Here is a 16619-nt window from a genome sequence, read left to right as displayed (position 1 = left end):
TTGTAATAAATACAACCCCACAATTAGTGCTGCTATTTTGGGTCAATGGTGATTTGGCCAACGATGAAGAATAAAGGTAGGGGCAGAACCTGGGAAGAAGAAGAAAAATGAAAAGATGAACTGGGATTCAAATGAAGAAGAATTTGAGAAGATGAACTTGGGATTCAGACGAGAGAGCAAGAGTGTGTCTGGAGAAGAAGGAGAGAGCGAGAGATTTCAGCCCGACTAAATTGTACCGTAGTTTTGGATGGTATAAGCAAGCGGGTAAGGACAGTATAAAAAAGGTGGGTCTGGATTATTTAATCCGGTGACTATTTAATCCAAACAGACACCAAACGTCGTACTCCGTATTATTAGTAATATCCGATGCCTTATAAGATGTGCCAAACAGGGCCTATTTGTTTTCTAATATTTTCTTTCATCTCAGCAAAAATACAAGTATATAACGAAAATAATAACCTTCCCTTTTCAGTATATACTATATTAGTACATGTTAGTTCATTTGATATTGTCTTAATTTTTTTTTTTACTTACTTCAAAAAAAGGTTATTATCCATTCTTTACTTATAAATGATAAAAAGAAAAAATATACATCATGTGGAGAATGATTATTTTGATATTGTCTTTCCTAATTCTATTGGATAATGATGCTTAAGATTGTTGGATTAAAATTCCGAATTATCTTCAATTCCACTTGTTTCAACATGGAAGGGTTAGACAATTTTAAGTAAATTTATTATATAAATAAATTAGAGTAAAAAGAAAAAGAAAAGTAATAAAATAGTACCCAAAAAAAGCTTAAACAAATATTATAGAAATTGTCAAATTGATCTTGGTTAAATACCATGCAAACCATTCAAGCGGAAAAATCAAGCCAACCAAATAGATCGGGCCGTCCTATCGTATCCAAGCAAATCACCAAGTACAAGAATACTCTTCACCTACCATAACAACTATCACTGTTATTAACCACCATTTTCCAATTCAGACGACGACTAAATTAATTTGTTAGAAAAGCTACAAATACAAGTTTGAGATGTTGTAAATGTCAAGTCAAAAACATAATAATAACGCGTAGCACAGGAGTTAGGGGTGCTTGTTGTAGGTTTTTCGACAGGCCAAAAGTGTGGCTAATCGCTCATAAGCTTGATTTTCGACGACAGGAGGTGTGGCCGCACCTTCGCGTCTCTGTAGCTTTGCCAGTGCTTCATGGCAAGCCAAAAACATATTAACAACGTGTTGAGCAAGCCGCTTAATGGTTCAAACATAATCTATGCATCATGCCAAGTCAAAGACAAAATAAAATCACAAAATGTCAAGCAAGCTTCTCAATGGTTCAAACAATGTCCATGAAACATGCCAAGCTAAGAAATTAAGAATGAGGCATGACGAATTACAACATACCATGCAAACCATTGAAGCCGAAAAATCAACCCAACCAAATAGATCGTGCCATCCCATCCTATCCAAGCAATCACCAAGTACAAGACTACTCCTCACCTACCATAACAACTATCACTGTTACTAACCACCATTTTCCAATTCCATAGTGACCATATATCATTACAAACTGACCTTTTCTCAATCCATTGTGCCTGCTCCACAAATTGCCAAATTGTACTTACTATATATCATAAGAAAATTCATGACATTCACATATGCCAAGTTAGTGTACTTGTTTTATTAGAAAATCTGCTAGCCCTTTTGAAGCATATATACAAGCAAATATCTAGCCTACGAGTTTGCAATGTCAAACGTATAAGCCAATGCCAAACCTACGATATTAAGCCTACAAGCCAAAACCAAGCTACAAGCAATGCATAAGATAATCCAAAGCACCTAGTCCAAACAAGCCACTTATTGACCAATTTCTTTCAAAAATTCTCCAAACACTTTCGATTGAGTACCTTTTTATAATTCCTACAAAAAAAAAAGAACAAACACTACAAAATCATGGAGGTTAAGAATATAGTCCTTCACTATTGGAGATTGCATAAAAATTTGGAATTGCCATTTTGAGCACGAGTGACAAATTAACCTATTAGCGTTTTATATGTTTATTTCTATCTACACGTGTTCTTGGGAAATTCAGCAGAGACCTATTTGTGTCGTGAGCAATGATCCTTGTAATAACTAGTTTTTAGCAATATGCGTGCTTACATTTGCTAAAGTTTTTGACTTAAGGTGATGCACCGTTGTTTTGTGTTTTAGCCTTATCGACCATTTTATTTGTTGCAGGCAGAGATAGCCAGACAAGAAGCAAGGCTGAAAATAGAGAAAGAAAACCCGAAAAGGAGAAAAGTGTTCTGATGGGAACTGCATTGAATCAAGATAACCAAGATGGAGCACTTGAAATCACTGTCAGCGGTGAAAAGTATCGGTGTCTCAGGTTTGCAAAGGCAAAGAAATGAGGCATTTGAAGGGTGGGATAAAAAAAAAAGGAAAAAAAAAAAAGAAGCGGATAGCCTCGATTATATCTGATCTTTTACTTGCTTAATTTTGCAAACTTCATTCTTTGTATGAATGCTCCAATTGTGTATATCCTGGCATCCCATTGCAACAAGTTAGCGTTGTTATGATTGCTTTTTAACCTCAAAACCCCGATCCCCACATCTGATGAGCTGCATGATTGTTTAATTAATTCCTCCATAATTTGTAGTAACATGCTGCAACCTACATTGTTTCCTGATGAAGGTAGTTTGAGACAATCTTATTAGTAGAACTTTTTTTCATAACTTTGTATCGATCGGTTTTGATCTTGATTGTGTGATTTTGTTTGTGCTTAGTAAATGTCTCTGTTTGAACAAGAGATTTTATCATTTTGGTAAAAGTTCATTCTTGTACAATAAGAATATGAACCTTGCGTCACGTAAGGGTCTCGTAGAGTAAACGCGTTTGGTGGCTGGGACATGACGAGATTGCTAATTGTGAAACGCTATGCTCTAGCTCGTATTTGGTGAATGTATATTGTGTCTTACAAATTTCCTCTATGCGAATCTATAGGACTATATTGGGCTGCAGACAAAAAAAAAACCCCTAGAAAATAGGGAAAAACCAACTAAATCCATAGCATACCCACGTTCCTTGTTCTCCCCGAGATAATTTGCAGGTTGTCCACTTCAGTTTGGTTGTTCTGTTTTTTACAAGAATTAGTGGGTGTTACAGTCGCATGTTAAGGAGAAAGTATAGGGACAAATTACAAGAAGCCACCTAAGCATGGATTGATGGGAAGACAAGCCCATCTTGATTTAAGGTAACCGTTTGATGGGTTAATGGCCAATCAAACGGTTGACTAGTGATGTAGTGGGAGAGGGAGGGAGTTAACAACAGTTACTCTTCATCCAAAATCCCGCCCTTTTTCAATTACTTCGGAAGTTTTCTCCCACAAAACACTCACACTCACAACTCACAACTGCAAATTAGCATAACTCGAGTGAAAGAGAAGATCAATTGCTTCGTTCCGAAAAAATGGGCAATTCGAGCCTCGAGTTCTTGGACGTCAGACTGCTCTTTTTGCTGTCCATGTTTTGCATGGCAAGTGGTTTCGGTAGAGGAGTCAAAGCAGACGGAAGAAGCCTCTTGCAGCATCACGTGGCTAAGAGCTCTAATCTTTTCAACGTCAAGAGCTTCGGCGCCCGAGCAGATGGCCGAACTGATGACAGCGATGTTCGATCTCAGTTACTTGACTTGCTTCACATTACCCTCTTTTAACTTTTCACTTTTCTTCGAGACTCGAAAAAACCCTTTTTTATCGAACTTACTAGCTTCACAGTTCGGCATTTGGGTTTGTTTGATGTAGACATTGTAGTTTTTAGCTCTACATTTTTGTAATTTCAGGCATTCACAGCGGCATGGAAGGAGGCATGCCACTCCACAGGTAGAGTCCACCTTATAATACCGAAAGGAACTTACACGATCGGCCCTCTGAGATTCTCCGGCCCCTGCGTAAATGTTACGTCTCTGAATTTTCGTGTGAAGGCAAGAAGACTATTTTTCTATGATTTATGATCCCTATCTGCTACAGACTTTTATATGATTATTACATTTTTTATGACTGATTTTTAGAGTTGAATTGCTAGCAGGGTTACTTGAAGGCTACAACTGACTTGCGCAAGTATGGATCGGGTGGTGGTTGGATTGAATTCGCGTGGATGAAGGGGCTAACCTTGACCGGAGGTGGAACCTTTGATGGCCGAGGGGCTCATGCCTGGCCTCACAACAAGTGCGTCACCAACTCCAACTGCAAACTTCTTCCAACTGTATGCTCTACCGCTTCCTATCTGTCGTAAATTCTACATCAGTTTTATTTTAGCTAATTCAAAATCATTTTCTCTGTCTCAGAACTTGAAATTTGTGGCACTTAACAAGACAGTTATCCGCGGCTTAACTTCCGTGAACAGCAAGTTCTTTCACATAGCTCTTGTAGAATGTCACAACTTCAAAGGTAGCAGGCTCAAGATTTCAGCGCCGGAAACTAGCCCTAACACAGATGGAATCCACATCGAGCGAAGCTCTAGCGTCTACTTCTCTTCGTCGCGCATTGCTACTGGTGATGACTGCATCTCAGTTGGACAAGGAAACTCTCAGATCACCATAACAAGCATCACTTGTGGACCTGGTCATGGCATCAGGTGCGTACTTTTGAAATTTCTGGTGTCTTTGTTTGTGTAACGAAAGATTTATGGTACAATGCTAACTTTAACTAATTATATTTTTGCATCACAATTTTAGTGTGGGAAGTCTAGGAAAATATCCGGACGAAAGAGATGTCAGTGGACTCGTAGTGAAGGACTGCACCATGACAGGCACCGCCAATGGAATTAGGATCAAGACATGGGCTAACTCTCCAGGAAGCAGTGCTGCCACGAATATGACATTCGAAAACATTGTCATGAACAACGTGACTAATCCGATCATAATCGATCAGTCCTATTGTCCATTCACCGCTTGCACTTCTAAGGTAACCAAATTGCATGAGAGAAACTTCCATGAAACATGTTGCATACCTCTTTCCTTTATTTCTACTTTTGAGTTTTTCAGTTCGAATAAGATGCCATCGTGTAAAAACTGCAGGCACCATCTAGAGTGAAGCTGAGTGACATATACTTCAAGAACATAAGAGGAACTTCGTCGTCGGAGATGGCGGTTTTACTTGAATGCAGCAAAGGGATTCCATGCCAGAATATTTTCCTTGAAGATGTTCACTTGGATTTGTCATCCGGAGAGAAACTAGCCACTTCAAGTTGCAGTAATGTTAAAGCTAAATTTATTGGCACCCAAATCCCACCACCTTGTATTTAATAAGTTGCTTCTTACTTGTTATGGGTGGATTGAGTAATTTTAATGGTTTCCACTTAAAATTTGATGTTTGGACTTTAATTATGTTTCACAAGCACTGCAATTCCACGAAGATTTTAGAGTTTTTCTTTCATTGATGACTAATTAGAAATTTTCCTTAATGTTGTGTTTATCACGTTACTTTTGTTTTCCGTCGAAAAACGTCATAGATTGGTCATTATATGTTATTTGTAATTTTTTTTTTTAATGTTATTGATTATTTTTACTTTTCATAATGAGCACTAAATAAATTAGATATAGACGATTTGGTTGATTTAAACGACCTTCAAACAAGTCAAATCAAGCCATCTTAGTTGCAACTTGTATCGTACTTCGTTTGAAATTATATTTTATCAATATAAAATCGAACAAAATGGCTCTAATCAATTTGATTCGGGTTGTTTGAATGAACAAATGACTATATAAATAAACAAATAGACACAGATGAGTGATTTTCACATTCTTTTCTATCTGTGCATGCACAATTATTTGTAAAATTTAAACTGAAAACATCAAAATAAAAATGCATAGAGAAATAAATAAACAAGGATGCGTCGGAGAAGAAAAATGAGAACGGAGAAGAAAAATGAGAACGAAAATCATATTCCGAAAAAAAAATTAAAGAGGAAAGAACAGAAGATTCGCTTATAATATCCTCGTGTGTTATTTTCACTGGGCTCATATACACGCATTGTCGGGTTTTGTCCCGTTGCCGAGTGCATAAAAAGGGTCTCCGATTATTGCAAGAAGTGGAAATTCGAGAGAGAAGAAGATGGAGAGCGCATCAGAAATGGTGGCATTTCCACTGCTGACGACGCCGATCGAATCCAACTACAGAGCCTGCACCATCCCCTACAGATTTCCCTCCGACAACCCCCGCAAGCCCACGCCGACTGAGCTCTCCTGGATCGACCTTTTCTATAACTCCACCCCCTCCTTCAAGTAATCATCCTCATCCTCTCCCTAACCTCCATCATAAACCTTATTTTCTTCGGTTTTTCGTTAATGGGTTTGATTGGTTTTCGGCAGGAAACGAGCTGAGTCCGACGCTTCGGTTCCCGACGCTCCGGCCAGAGCTGAGAAATTTGCTCAAAGGTACATACTTTACTGATTGTTTTGCGATGAGTGAATTGGGTTTTCGGAAATGCCTGCAATCTGTTTGTGTTTTTGCCTGAAAGGTACACTGAGATACTGGAGGACTTGAAGAAGGATCCTGAGAGTCACGGCGGCCCGCCGGATTGCATTGTAAGCTCGAAATTTTGATTTGAGTTGTTTTTTCACTTTCTATTATGTTGTAGTCCTGATTTATCGCGGCATCGTTTTCTTAGCATTGAAGTTTCTTTCTCTTTTTTTTTCTGCTTTGTTTGGGAAATCCAGCTTCTTTGCAGACTTCGGGAGCAAGTTCTTAGGGAGTTGGGATTCCAAGATATATTCAAGAAAGTCAAGGTGGGTGCTTCTTAACTGTTATTGGACGCTTTATTAGTCCATTCATGTAGATAATTGATTGACTTGGAGTTCGGAATTGCGATCATGATTGAACTCTTCAGGATGAAGAGAATGCCAAGGCAATATCCCTGTTTGAGAATGTAGTGGATCTTAATGATGATATTGAAGATGAAGTCAAGCGGGTAGAGAATCTGATTAGAGGAATATTTGCCGGAAATATATTTGATCTTGGTTCTGCACAGGTACGTGATTTTTTGTTGTAGAACTAGTAAAAATTGTATACCCATCTACTTCGATTTGGTGGCATCAAACTGATTCTAAGGATTTGCATGATAAATTGGATTTTGTAACACAACTTCCTGTTATTAAAGCGATACTTCTTATTTCATTGAAAACTACTTGAAAGTTACCCTTTATTTATGTTCTTGAAGCTTGCAGAAGTTTTCTCAAAGGATGGTATGTCCTTTTTAGCTAGTTGTCAAAACCTTGTCCCTCGACCTTGGGTTATCGATGACTTGGATGCTTTCAAATTAAAATGGACCAAGAAATCTTGGAAAAAGGCAAGTTCCATTTCTAAATTGTAATAACTATCTCTTTAAGAATTTATGCCGTCGTAGGTTCTTCTTGTTCCCCACTTAGTGGGAAGGCTTTGTTGTTGTTGTAGATTATTCTTGTTGATTAACCACTTATCTCTTTGTCTTCACAGGCTGTTATTTTTGTAGACAATTCTGGTGCTGATATTATTTTGGGTATTTTGCCATTTGCCAGAGAGTTACTCCGGCGTGGGACACAGGTTTGCTGTCAAATCTTGTTTCATTTGTTCAATGCATCTGGTTCTTATGGTACAAACCCCAGAAGTTCTTCTAGTATTCCTTCTTTTTCTAAGAACATTATATGTATTCTTTTGCACGTGTTTGTAAAGTTGGTTCTCCCCGCCAAATAATAAAAGGCATGAAATATATAATGAGTGCTGATGCTTTTCCTTTTCCACAAATTTAAAATTGCTTTCATTACCACTCTTTAAATGAGTTGCCTTGGTGAGCCTATTTTCACATGATTACCTCTTTTTGTGCAGGTTGTGTTGGCAGCTAATGACTTGCCTTCTATCAATGACGTAACTTACACTGAACTGATTGAGATTATATCAAAGGTAACAGAAAATTTTAGAATATTGTTTACTTTAAGTTCTTGGTTTTCACATCATCTTTTCGAAAATGAAAAATCATGGTTGACACTTGAAACTGATAGTATAAGTGGCATTTACCAGTTGAAGGACAAAAACGGACAGCTCAAGGGTGTTGATACTTCAAAGCTTTTGATTGCTAATTCAGGCAATGATTTGCCGGTAATGGGGTTGAAGTTTTCATTTTGTTGTCATATCAAACTTGGAGTCCATTGTTGTTATAGTTGTATAACATTAGCCTCTTTGGCTTCTCAATTCCTCGTAGGTTATTGATCTTTCAAGAGTGTCACAAGAGCTTGCCCACCTGGCAAGTGATGCAGACCTAGTTATTTTGGAAGGCATGGTAAAAATCTAAAAACCTTCTTGGATTATTTCTGTCATTGGCTCTTAATTGAAATGTTGAACTGACTACTTAATGTCGAAGATGAAGTCATTTATGATGTATAATTGGAAGTGAAAGTGTATGAATACCGTATAAATTGGCATAAATGGTTGCCAAGAATGGTATATTGTGAGAGAGTTCTATAAGATTTGTTGAATATTTTGAGATGATGCAGTCTTGACTCTTCATTGTTTTAACATAACATAAATTTCTTTTGACAGGGTCGTGGGATAGAGACAAATCTTTATGCACAATTTAAGTGTGATTCCCTTAAGATTGGGATGGTAATGCTTCAACTCCAATTGTTGTTTGCTTCTAATGACTACTTCAGTTAATGAGCATTTCTTTTCGCGGTATACTAATCGTGTGCAACTTCTGTTTACTTCTCCTCTTCTTCATTCCAGGTGAAACATCCAGAGGTTGCCCAGTTTCTAGGAGGAAGGCTCTATGATTGCGTCTTCAAATACAACGAAGTTTTGTTGAGTTGATTATGTGGATTGTTGAGTAGATGAAGTATTAGGTCTTAGCTATTGCAAGAGCTTATATGTTTGAACTTCAAATGTCATCCCTCCTGATGAATAACCACAGTGACTATTAGGCGTGGTTACGATTATTATCCCATACACAGTTATGTTTTCAGGTGAAATTTGTGCATCTCTGCACATAATCAACCTATATGTACTGTAGTTTTGATATGAAATAAGAAATTTCTTTTCTTAATCAGCTGACCTGATAACATTGTGTTTAATTTGATACATGAAAGAGTGAAAAATACATGATAGAAGTGCTTTTACTATAAAAGCTTGTGTCACCAGGGACATCCAAATCAACAAATCAATTCTTTTTGGTAGGATATGAAGCCATCTTGTTAATGCCACAGATTCCTTCTGGTTTCCCTGTGCTCCTCTTCATCCTTATGTATCCCTTTTCTCCCCACTTTGGCCCCCATGAGTTCTTCACAATGATGTAATCTAACCCATTCTGAGTTCCATATCCGACGGCTGCTACACCGTGGTCTAGTTCAGTTCCACAACGCCCGTTGAAGACACCCTGCACAACCAACAATCCGTCCCATGCTTAGTAAATAATTAATGTGTTGTAGGCATTGATTAAATTGTGTATGAACATTAGCTCACCCCGCTATAGAACTGGAAATCTCTGCTGGAGGCCTCAATGGCTACGCTGAGAGGCTGGTTTGCCAATGCCTTGAGGAGAGCCTGCTCGTTGTTTTCTGGCACGTCATGGTAACCGGAGATGGTCACTAGGTCCGAGTCTGCCTGAGGATAACAAAATCAAATGTAAGATTAAGAACAGCAACGATCCGCTGACAGCTAAATTTTGATCTGAAAATATATGTTTTACCTTCTTTTCCGCACAAGTTCCTTCATCCATAATGTAGGGGTAATCATCCTCCTTGTGGAGGCCACCGTTGGAGATTATGAACTCGAATGCATAATCCATCAAGCCTCCACTGCAGCCATTGTTGAATGATTTGTCACAATCTATCAGCTGCTGCTCAGACAGAGATGTTAGTCTTCCTGTGACTATCTGGTTTATGCCCTCGACTGCAGCAACAGTGGAAAATGCCCAACAGCTACCTGCATTTTTACCATCATAACTCATTTTTTAGAGAGCGAGAGGGTAATTTGCACTCTACATCGACTGCTACTGATGAGCTAATCTCGCCTAATCCTCTTATGCTCATATAAAAAAGAGAGAGAGAGAGAGAGAGAGAGAGAGAGATTCACATACCACATGAACCTTGGTTCTTGATGGAGGTTACTGCTCCTTTCTTTCGCCAGTCCACAGATTGGGGCAATGCCACTACATCAAAATTGTGGTAACTGAAATCTCCAGTGGACTCTCTCCTTCTGGGGAACTCAGCCTTGAGACCCAAGTACTTGCTCTTGAACTCCTCATGGCTCAAGTCAGCAAACTCATTCACAGCAAGCCAGTAGCTATCAACATCGAGTTTCTTATTCCTCTCATCAATGTGCTTCACGTTATCTCTGAAGATCTCAAACCTATGCAGCTTCTCCTCCATGCTCTCATAAATCTTTCCGTGCTTCGATATCCACTTCTCAAAGAGCATGATGAACTTGTCCATGCAGGTCAGGTCCTCGGGAGAATATCCCACGATCGAGAACTCGTGAGCAAGAGCAGAACCGAGAAAGAGAGGCACAAGGAAGGCAAGAAGCAAAATCTTCGAAAAAGCCATTTTTCGGGAGGGGAGAATGAGAGAGGTAAAGAGAGGAAGAGATGAATGGATGAATGTGAAGGAGGGAGGGGAGGGAGTGGATTTATGTAGTGTTCGATATTGTGATGAGGTTGCTTTCGAGTGAAGAGGTTGGAGTTTTTTTCTACGAACACTGAGTCTTTACGGTTGGTTCTTTTGGGCAGGCTTTTGTCCCAAGCATGCTCATTTGTTTAAGCATAAGCCTTCAAGGAAATATGATTTCACTTACATGGGTGAGAGTTGCTTGCTAGCCGCCCTTGGTCTCTAAACAAAGCTATGATCTACATTCATTTCTCATAGTCCCTGTTTTTACTCGATTTGCGATAGTACCCGTACAATGGTTAATATTACGAGAAACACTTTGATAATCAAACTACATATAAAAAAATAAAAAAATAAAAAAATCCTCACTTACTAACAGTTAATGTTAGGCGAAATAACAGTTTGAGTTAAGTCCAACGCTCGTAAATGTTACAAGCTTTTTTTCCCAATTGTTTTTTTGGTCAATTATTTTCTGAAGTGGTTGGAATTATACACCATTTTTTACTGTTGTCCAAGATCAAACTTGAAGCTTTAGACTCTTGTTGAATCCTTGACGTTTAGTCATGAGGATCTCTCACCTTGTGAAGAATGAGTGAGGAGGAGGTTGTTCTATGTCACAATTTGCTAGTTGGTAACTGTCCAATTCTTTATTTTTCAATTTTGATAATTACCTTTTTTTCAAGTTGGTTACAACAGCAGCAATCACAACGAAAGGCAAATATCGATCCATGAAATTCTACAAGAAATTTGAAGTATCGAAAACTAGAACCTTGAACTCACTAATATTGAACGAATTGAACACAAATTACAGGATACGAGTATGTTCCTTGTCAACCTAATCTGAATTTTGAGTAAGTATTCAAGACAATTTGAATAGAGCAAAGACAAGAATATCTGCGTAACATAATCCTTTACACTGACCCTAGAACTAGGCAGAGATGGCGAAATGAGGTCGTCATTACCGAACCTTCCCAATTGAATGCAGATAAACCGCAACCGAGACAACGCTGGAAACAAGAAAAAAGCATAGATCAACTATTGTATTTCTCAAGACGGCAAAATTGACGTTTGCCTTACTTTTATTGTGAAAAATGGAAACAATTAGATGAATGATGGTTTAGAAAATATCAATTAGACTACAAACACCTACAGTCCACTCATTTTATACCAAATTGTCAAAAATATATTTTGACGAGTTGATAATGGCCAAGCCACTCCCAACCCAATGCATATGTCATGTCACATGATGACAGAATTGAATGGGTCTCTATGACTCAACTAATTGACGATAAAAGTATAGAACGTAGATGATTCGTGTGAGCTGAGGAAACTTACGTTGAGCCGAGGAAAAAGGCGAGGGATAGGTGAAAGCCAAATAGAAACACAGAAACAACTGCTGTAAGAAGCATTGCCACTGAAGTAGAATACACCTGCAGAAAGTAGCTAAATTAAGATCGGAATTTCGTACAATGCCACGAAATGTTCAAGGTGAAATTCCAACAAATATCTAATAATTTTAAAACCCAATATACGTGAAATGTATATTAACACATGACGATGCACAAGTAGGAAACGTTCAAGGTCCAATTCCAACAAATGTAAATAATTTTTAAACCCAATACAGTGAAATGCATATTAACACATGAAGATGCACAAGTAGGCCATTACAAAAATTTAAAAGACAGCAGTCCCTAAAACCCCTCCACTTCCCGTTATTTCACTTTTTCACATAAGTAAATCAAATTAAATGAAATAATTTGGTAAAAGTATGCCTAGGGATAATTGTAGTACATTATAAAGAAGTATGAAAAAGTACTTTAGTGAATGCTTCCTCAAAATCAAAGTTGTAATTCCATGTCTTACCTTCACAATATTATCAGCATACTTCATAACCATAGACACAGCAATACCACTGCAAAGGAAACAAATATAAGCAATCGAATAGAAGTACGTAGGGCAAATGAGAGGGAATATGCATAACAAGCAAAAAGCTACTGATAAACTGATAAGCCAAAGAGGATACATATGTACCTGAGTGCATGGTTGAAAATCATGAGAACTGTAATAAAAGAGTATCCGTGGAAGAATCCCCTGAATTTAGAAGAACAGCTGATAAATATAATAATCCAGATATAATTTTTAAAAACTGGTAGGCAGAAACACATTTTCAAAGGCAGGAACTTTTAGCAATGAAGACAAAAATAACTGGTAGCAATGGACCCAACAAAAGAGAATAATCATAAATGGGAAAAAGATTAAATTACTTGTTCATCACTGCATCAAAATCTTGAACCACTATAGCAACAGCATTGAAGGCCATTCCAAAGACGTACATCCAGAAGTTCTGCACATTTATATTCCTTGCAGGACGCTTTTTCATTATGGCCTACCAATATTATACGAAATATTTAGTCAACCAGAGTGTTCTAAAAGCCATTAGCGACAAATCTAAACCCAAATTTTGATAAAGTTGAGTATGCTGGGTAAACTATTTGCACATTATGTGATGCTTTAAGCATGAAGCGGAGAACAAGCTGTTTGCTTAAAAAGTCACCTCGGTGTATACTCCTGCAAAACCACTTAAAAGTGCCATCACCTGGTACGAAAACAAACATGGCAAGCTTTAAAGGGGGGAAAATATAAAATAAACAAATCAGATTAAGACTCTCAAAATGTTAAGAACTCACAATGGCCATCACCCAGCCTTGGAATGGAGTTTGGAGAACACTGTCCGATCTGCAAACAGAATTCCATTTTAACAAACGTATTGAGCTAACTCAAGCAGAAACTTATATAAAATAACAATTAAAAAGAGGTGAACAGAGTCCTCTACACTTTGAGTTTCAAACATAAGGAATCACAATATCGGCAGACGAGTTAACTTTTTAACCTAGAGGAAATATGCGGGAAATTAATGACTTGAGTTCCTCCAGGAATTTAATAAAGTTAACTTGCTATCATCGACATGGGGTGCACCATGGATCAATCACGCAATAACAGCAGTCTGATGAGAGACAAACTCGGCATAAATTCAATCAGACACTGAATAGAAAAATATGGTAGTGAACACACTTACTTTGGGTTTAGTTGTGCTGTAGTGCACCCTGCACATAGTATAATGAAAGCGGCCCATTGGATCTCACTTAACCTGCAGTAAATACAGGTAGAAACAAAAGTTCATAAGAACTGTACCTTCAGCCAACAGTATATAGCAGCACACAAATAGGCAGCTTAGCTTCGTCATATTTACTTACTTTCTCTTGAGTATGATTCTGTACAAAATTCCAGTGCTGATAATGTTGAAATTCTTCAGTATTTGATAACCCGGAGCATCCACATACGCAAAGATATAATACTGCCACATACAAATGAGCACTAGATGCAATCACACATCAGAAAGTAAAAAGACGTAATTTACTGAAGCAAACAGAAAACATACAACAGCAACCAACCTGAAGCAGATTCTTGACTAGGTAAAGAAATGCCGGAATGGGATATACAATAACTTCATCCAGTTTTGCACTCAACCTAATTCAAAGGCAGAATACAATCATGTAACTTGGGGTTTAAATCTCTTCACGTCGCCTAGCATATAGTCAATCCTCAAACCCAAAACATTATACAACGAACAGAATCAAGTTCTCCCATAACATTACTATACTTCAGCAACAATGAACAACTTTCAAACCCATAAAAAGTTGCAATGCAAAACCTGTTATCTTCAGTAACACCCTCATTCCTCCAGATTCGTGCCAAAGCAGCGAGCGATATTGCACACTTCAAAGCCTCCACCTAATTCCCAAAACACAACACATTTCAAGTCACGCGAAAACCGACATTACAAGTCATAAATTTCTGAATTTTAATCTATAATGTAGCTTCATCAGCCTCACTACTCACCGAGAAATTTGCAGTGGTGACACTATACTCATACTTGCCGGCCCGCTTCGACCACACAATCAATATTGCTTGTGAACTGGTCAAAACGGTCAAAGCTATAGTAACAGCCGACCTATTCCAATCAACCCAAAACCATTAATCAAGTTAAATTAAATTAAAAAAAATAACAAATTTCAATCAATTGGAACAAAATAGCAAAAGTTGGGCATACTTCAGCTTCCACTTGGAGAGCTCCACTGGGCTGATGGCAGGAATTGGCTTGCCCCGCAAGCTTTCGAGGTCTCCGGGGGCTGAAGATTCGTCTTGATCCTGCAATTAGATCAGATGGGTATTGAAAACGGGTGAAAATTTGAGGATTGTATGAAGAAATCTGGTAATTCATATGGGAAATACCTGATCTTTGAGCTTCCTGTACTCCATTGTTACGCTCTGTTGATATTCTTTGTGTAAATTTTGGTGCTTTCAGATCCCTAGAGCCATTGGAGGACACTGGGCTCTGAGAATTTGGTACCACAGAGTGAGCTACAAACAAGAAGAAAACCGACCGGGACGACGTCGTTGTCGCATGCTCTTTCCTCCTTGGTCCGAACTCGCTAATGGGCCTTGTTTTCTTCTGGCCTGCTATTACTTGGCCATGCTAAAATCCATATTCTGATAGGGCAAATGAATGACCTAAGCCCAATAAGAAAACTTCACACTCCTGTTTTATTTCTGTAATTCCCGTTGATTAATTAAAATTCAAAAATAAATAAGAATGTGTAACAGGTAAAATTTGTGTATGCAAATCGCCTATCTTTATCTAAGGAGGCTTCTATATGCATTCAAACATCATCTAATGTTTAGGATTGACTGGAATATGACAACTTACTAAGGCTTTGTTTGATATAAGGATTTCATTGGATTGGATTGAATTAGATTAGATAACCCTCTAAATTCATGGTATATTAAAGTTAGAATATAATAATTTTTCATTCATAGTGGATTAGAAGAGGATCGGAAAAGAAACTTTTCCCTTCTCATCCTATAATTCTGGAAGGATGATTAGAATTTGTAAGTTTTCTTTTTGAGCAATTCATCTCCCACATCTAAGTTGGTCTAATTTTTTCATTTCTTCGTTAAACATAACTTGAAAATAGTGCTTTTCCATTACAATCCAATTCTTCATATACCAAATGATGAATGATAAAATGGATGCCCATGTGAATATTGCATCCAAGAGAAAAGATGGACTCTCGAGAAAGAAAATTTTATCCCTCACAATCCTTCTATATTTTTTTAGGGAGAAATGCTAAGAAGACTTTCTCAAATATGAGACTTTGCATGGACTCTACGCCATCTCATGTTTTTGGCACAATTTCAGTGCCAACATTATAAAACATTGTATCAAAAAATATAAGGTGGCGGAGAGTCCATGGAGAGTCTCATTTTGAGAGAGTCTCCTAACATTTCTTTTCTTAGGATAATACTTCTTGTTCCCTACATAGGAGAATGCACATATTCCATCATTCCCGCATAATGTAGTTCTATCATATTAACTTTATGCCACTCAGTACTACAATATGGTGGTATTCCTCTTCACTCTTCACTTGGAAGTGAGAGATCTTGGATTTGAATCTCGTGGATGACGAATTTGATACCAAATCAGGTCGCCCATTGTGTGGTTTAGCCGAATTCCCCTCCCCTTAGTGTAAAAATATCGATGTATTAAAAAAAAATTTAGAATCAGAACCGTTTAATTCATAAATCTCCATTTGAATATAAAAAATCATCTGAATCAAAGATCGTTTATGTAATAACCCGTCCCCAATTTTATGGTTTACATAATTTTGAATGTGTGAATTTACGAAAATGCCCTCCAAGGTGAAAACGTTGACTTTTGTTGACCGTCTTGTCGTGTCATGTGAGATTCGTTTCCTTGGCGTATCCTTGTAGTACTCATCGCTACGAACGCGTAGGAGCAAGCGGAATTGAATTTGGAGCTAAAACATGGATTTTACGGAATCCAATTCGTTAGGGGTATTTTGGTAATTTTGCGTTTGCGGGATATTTTTGCATTTCGTCTTTTCTTCCCTTGGTTGGTGATCTTGTGGGGC

The 16619-nt window shown here is 37.9% G+C and overlaps 4 protein-coding genes across 4 annotated transcripts; 2 read left to right on the top strand and 2 right to left on the bottom strand.

Annotated features, from left to right (window-relative positions):
• The first annotated feature begins 3468 nt into the window (after nt 1-3468).
• On the top strand, nt 3469-5301 carry LOC103926718 (exopolygalacturonase-like). Its single transcript, XM_009335535.2, has 6 exons — nt 3469-3666; nt 3838-3978; nt 4083-4259; nt 4342-4631; nt 4732-4960; nt 5074-5301. Exons 1-6 carry the CDS (start codon nt 3469-3471, stop codon nt 5299-5301), a joined length of 1263 nt encoding a protein of 420 aa, XP_009333810.2.
• A 663-nt stretch (nt 5302-5964) lies between these two features.
• LOC103933538 (damage-control phosphatase At2g17340) lies at nt 5965-9068 on the top strand. Its single transcript, XM_009343229.3, has 12 exons — nt 5965-6279; nt 6367-6432; nt 6516-6582; nt 6715-6783; nt 6885-7025; nt 7215-7343; nt 7490-7576; nt 7859-7933; nt 8051-8128; nt 8232-8309; nt 8570-8632; nt 8753-9068. The coding sequence occupies exons 1-12, from the start codon at nt 6110-6112 to the stop codon at nt 8834-8836; spliced, it is 1107 nt and encodes a 368-aa protein (XP_009341504.2). The 5' UTR covers nt 5965-6109; the 3' UTR covers nt 8837-9068.
• On the bottom strand, nt 9044-10633 carry LOC103926697 (cysteine protease XCP1-like). Its single transcript, XM_009335509.2, has 4 exons — nt 10101-10633; nt 9711-9946; nt 9485-9625; nt 9044-9398 (listed from the first exon to the last, which is right to left on the bottom strand). Exons 1-4 carry the CDS (start codon nt 10564-10566, stop codon nt 9183-9185), a joined length of 1059 nt encoding a protein of 352 aa, XP_009333784.2. The 5' UTR covers nt 10567-10633; the 3' UTR covers nt 9044-9182.
• Nucleotides 10634-11379: 746 nt separating this feature from the next.
• On the bottom strand, nt 11380-15081 carry LOC103933536 (CMP-sialic acid transporter 2). The gene is made up of 14 exons (XM_009343227.2): nt 14920-15081; nt 14738-14835; nt 14527-14638; nt 14339-14418; nt 14079-14154; nt 13881-13981; nt 13703-13774; nt 13314-13362; nt 13181-13222; nt 12891-13012; nt 12658-12717; nt 12490-12538; nt 11962-12056; nt 11380-11633 (listed from the first exon to the last, which is right to left on the bottom strand). The coding sequence occupies exons 1-14, from the start codon at nt 14944-14946 to the stop codon at nt 11585-11587; spliced, it is 1032 nt and encodes a 343-aa protein (XP_009341502.1). The 5' UTR covers nt 14947-15081; the 3' UTR covers nt 11380-11584.
• Between the last annotated feature and the right edge of the window lie 1538 nt (nt 15082-16619).

The sequence above is a fragment of a genome, unplaced genomic scaffold (assembly GCF_019419815.1).
Source record: "Pyrus x bretschneideri cultivar Hongxiangsu unplaced genomic scaffold, Pyrus_bretschneideri_v1 Contig10, whole genome shotgun sequence".
Taxonomy (NCBI): domain Eukaryota; kingdom Viridiplantae; phylum Streptophyta; class Magnoliopsida; order Rosales; family Rosaceae; genus Pyrus; species Pyrus x bretschneideri.
The sequence above is the reverse complement of the archived record's forward strand: the minus strand, read 5'-3'. Positions and strand labels throughout refer to the sequence as shown.

Excerpts from the sequence above, each read along its gene's own strand:
- LOC103926718 (XM_009335535.2), top strand. The coding sequence starts at position 3,469 with ATGGGCAATTCGAGCCTCGAGTTCTTGGACGTCAGACTGCTCTTTTTG. Across the intron at positions 3,667-3,837 it reads GCCGAACTGATGACAGCGAT|GCATTCACAGCGGCATGGAA; the intron begins GTTCGATCTCAG and ends TTGTAATTTCAG. Across the intron at positions 4,260-4,341 it reads ACTGCAAACTTCTTCCAACT|AACTTGAAATTTGTGGCACT; the intron begins GTATGCTCTACC and ends TCTCTGTCTCAG.
- LOC103933538 (XM_009343229.3), top strand. The coding sequence starts at position 6,110 with ATGGAGAGCGCATCAGAAATGGTGGCATTTCCACTGCTGACGACGCCG. Across the intron at positions 6,433-6,515 it reads GCTGAGAAATTTGCTCAAAG|GTACACTGAGATACTGGAGG; the intron begins GTACATACTTTA and ends TTTGCCTGAAAG. Across the intron at positions 7,934-8,050 it reads TGATTGAGATTATATCAAAG|TTGAAGGACAAAAACGGACA; the intron begins GTAACAGAAAAT and ends GGCATTTACCAG.
- LOC103926697 (XM_009335509.2), bottom strand. The coding sequence starts at position 10,566 with ATGGCTTTTTCGAAGATTTTGCTTCTTGCCTTCCTTGTGCCTCTCTTT. Across the intron at positions 9,947-10,100 it reads CAAGAACCAAGGTTCATGTG|GTAGCTGTTGGGCATTTTCC; the intron begins GTATGTGAATCT and ends GTAAAAATGCAG. Across the intron at positions 9,399-9,484 it reads ATTTCCAGTTCTATAGCGGG|GGTGTCTTCAACGGGCGTTG; the intron begins GTGAGCTAATGT and ends TTGGTTGTGCAG.
- LOC103933536 (XM_009343227.2), bottom strand. The coding sequence starts at position 14,946 with ATGGAGTACAGGAAGCTCAAAGATCAG. Across the intron at positions 14,155-14,338 it reads GGTGTTACTGAAGATAACAG|GTTGAGTGCAAAACTGGATG; the intron begins GTTTTGCATTGC and ends CCTTTGAATTAG. Across the intron at positions 13,775-13,880 it reads AGAATCATACTCAAGAGAAA|GTTAAGTGAGATCCAATGGG; the intron begins GTAAGTAAATAT and ends TATTTACTGCAG.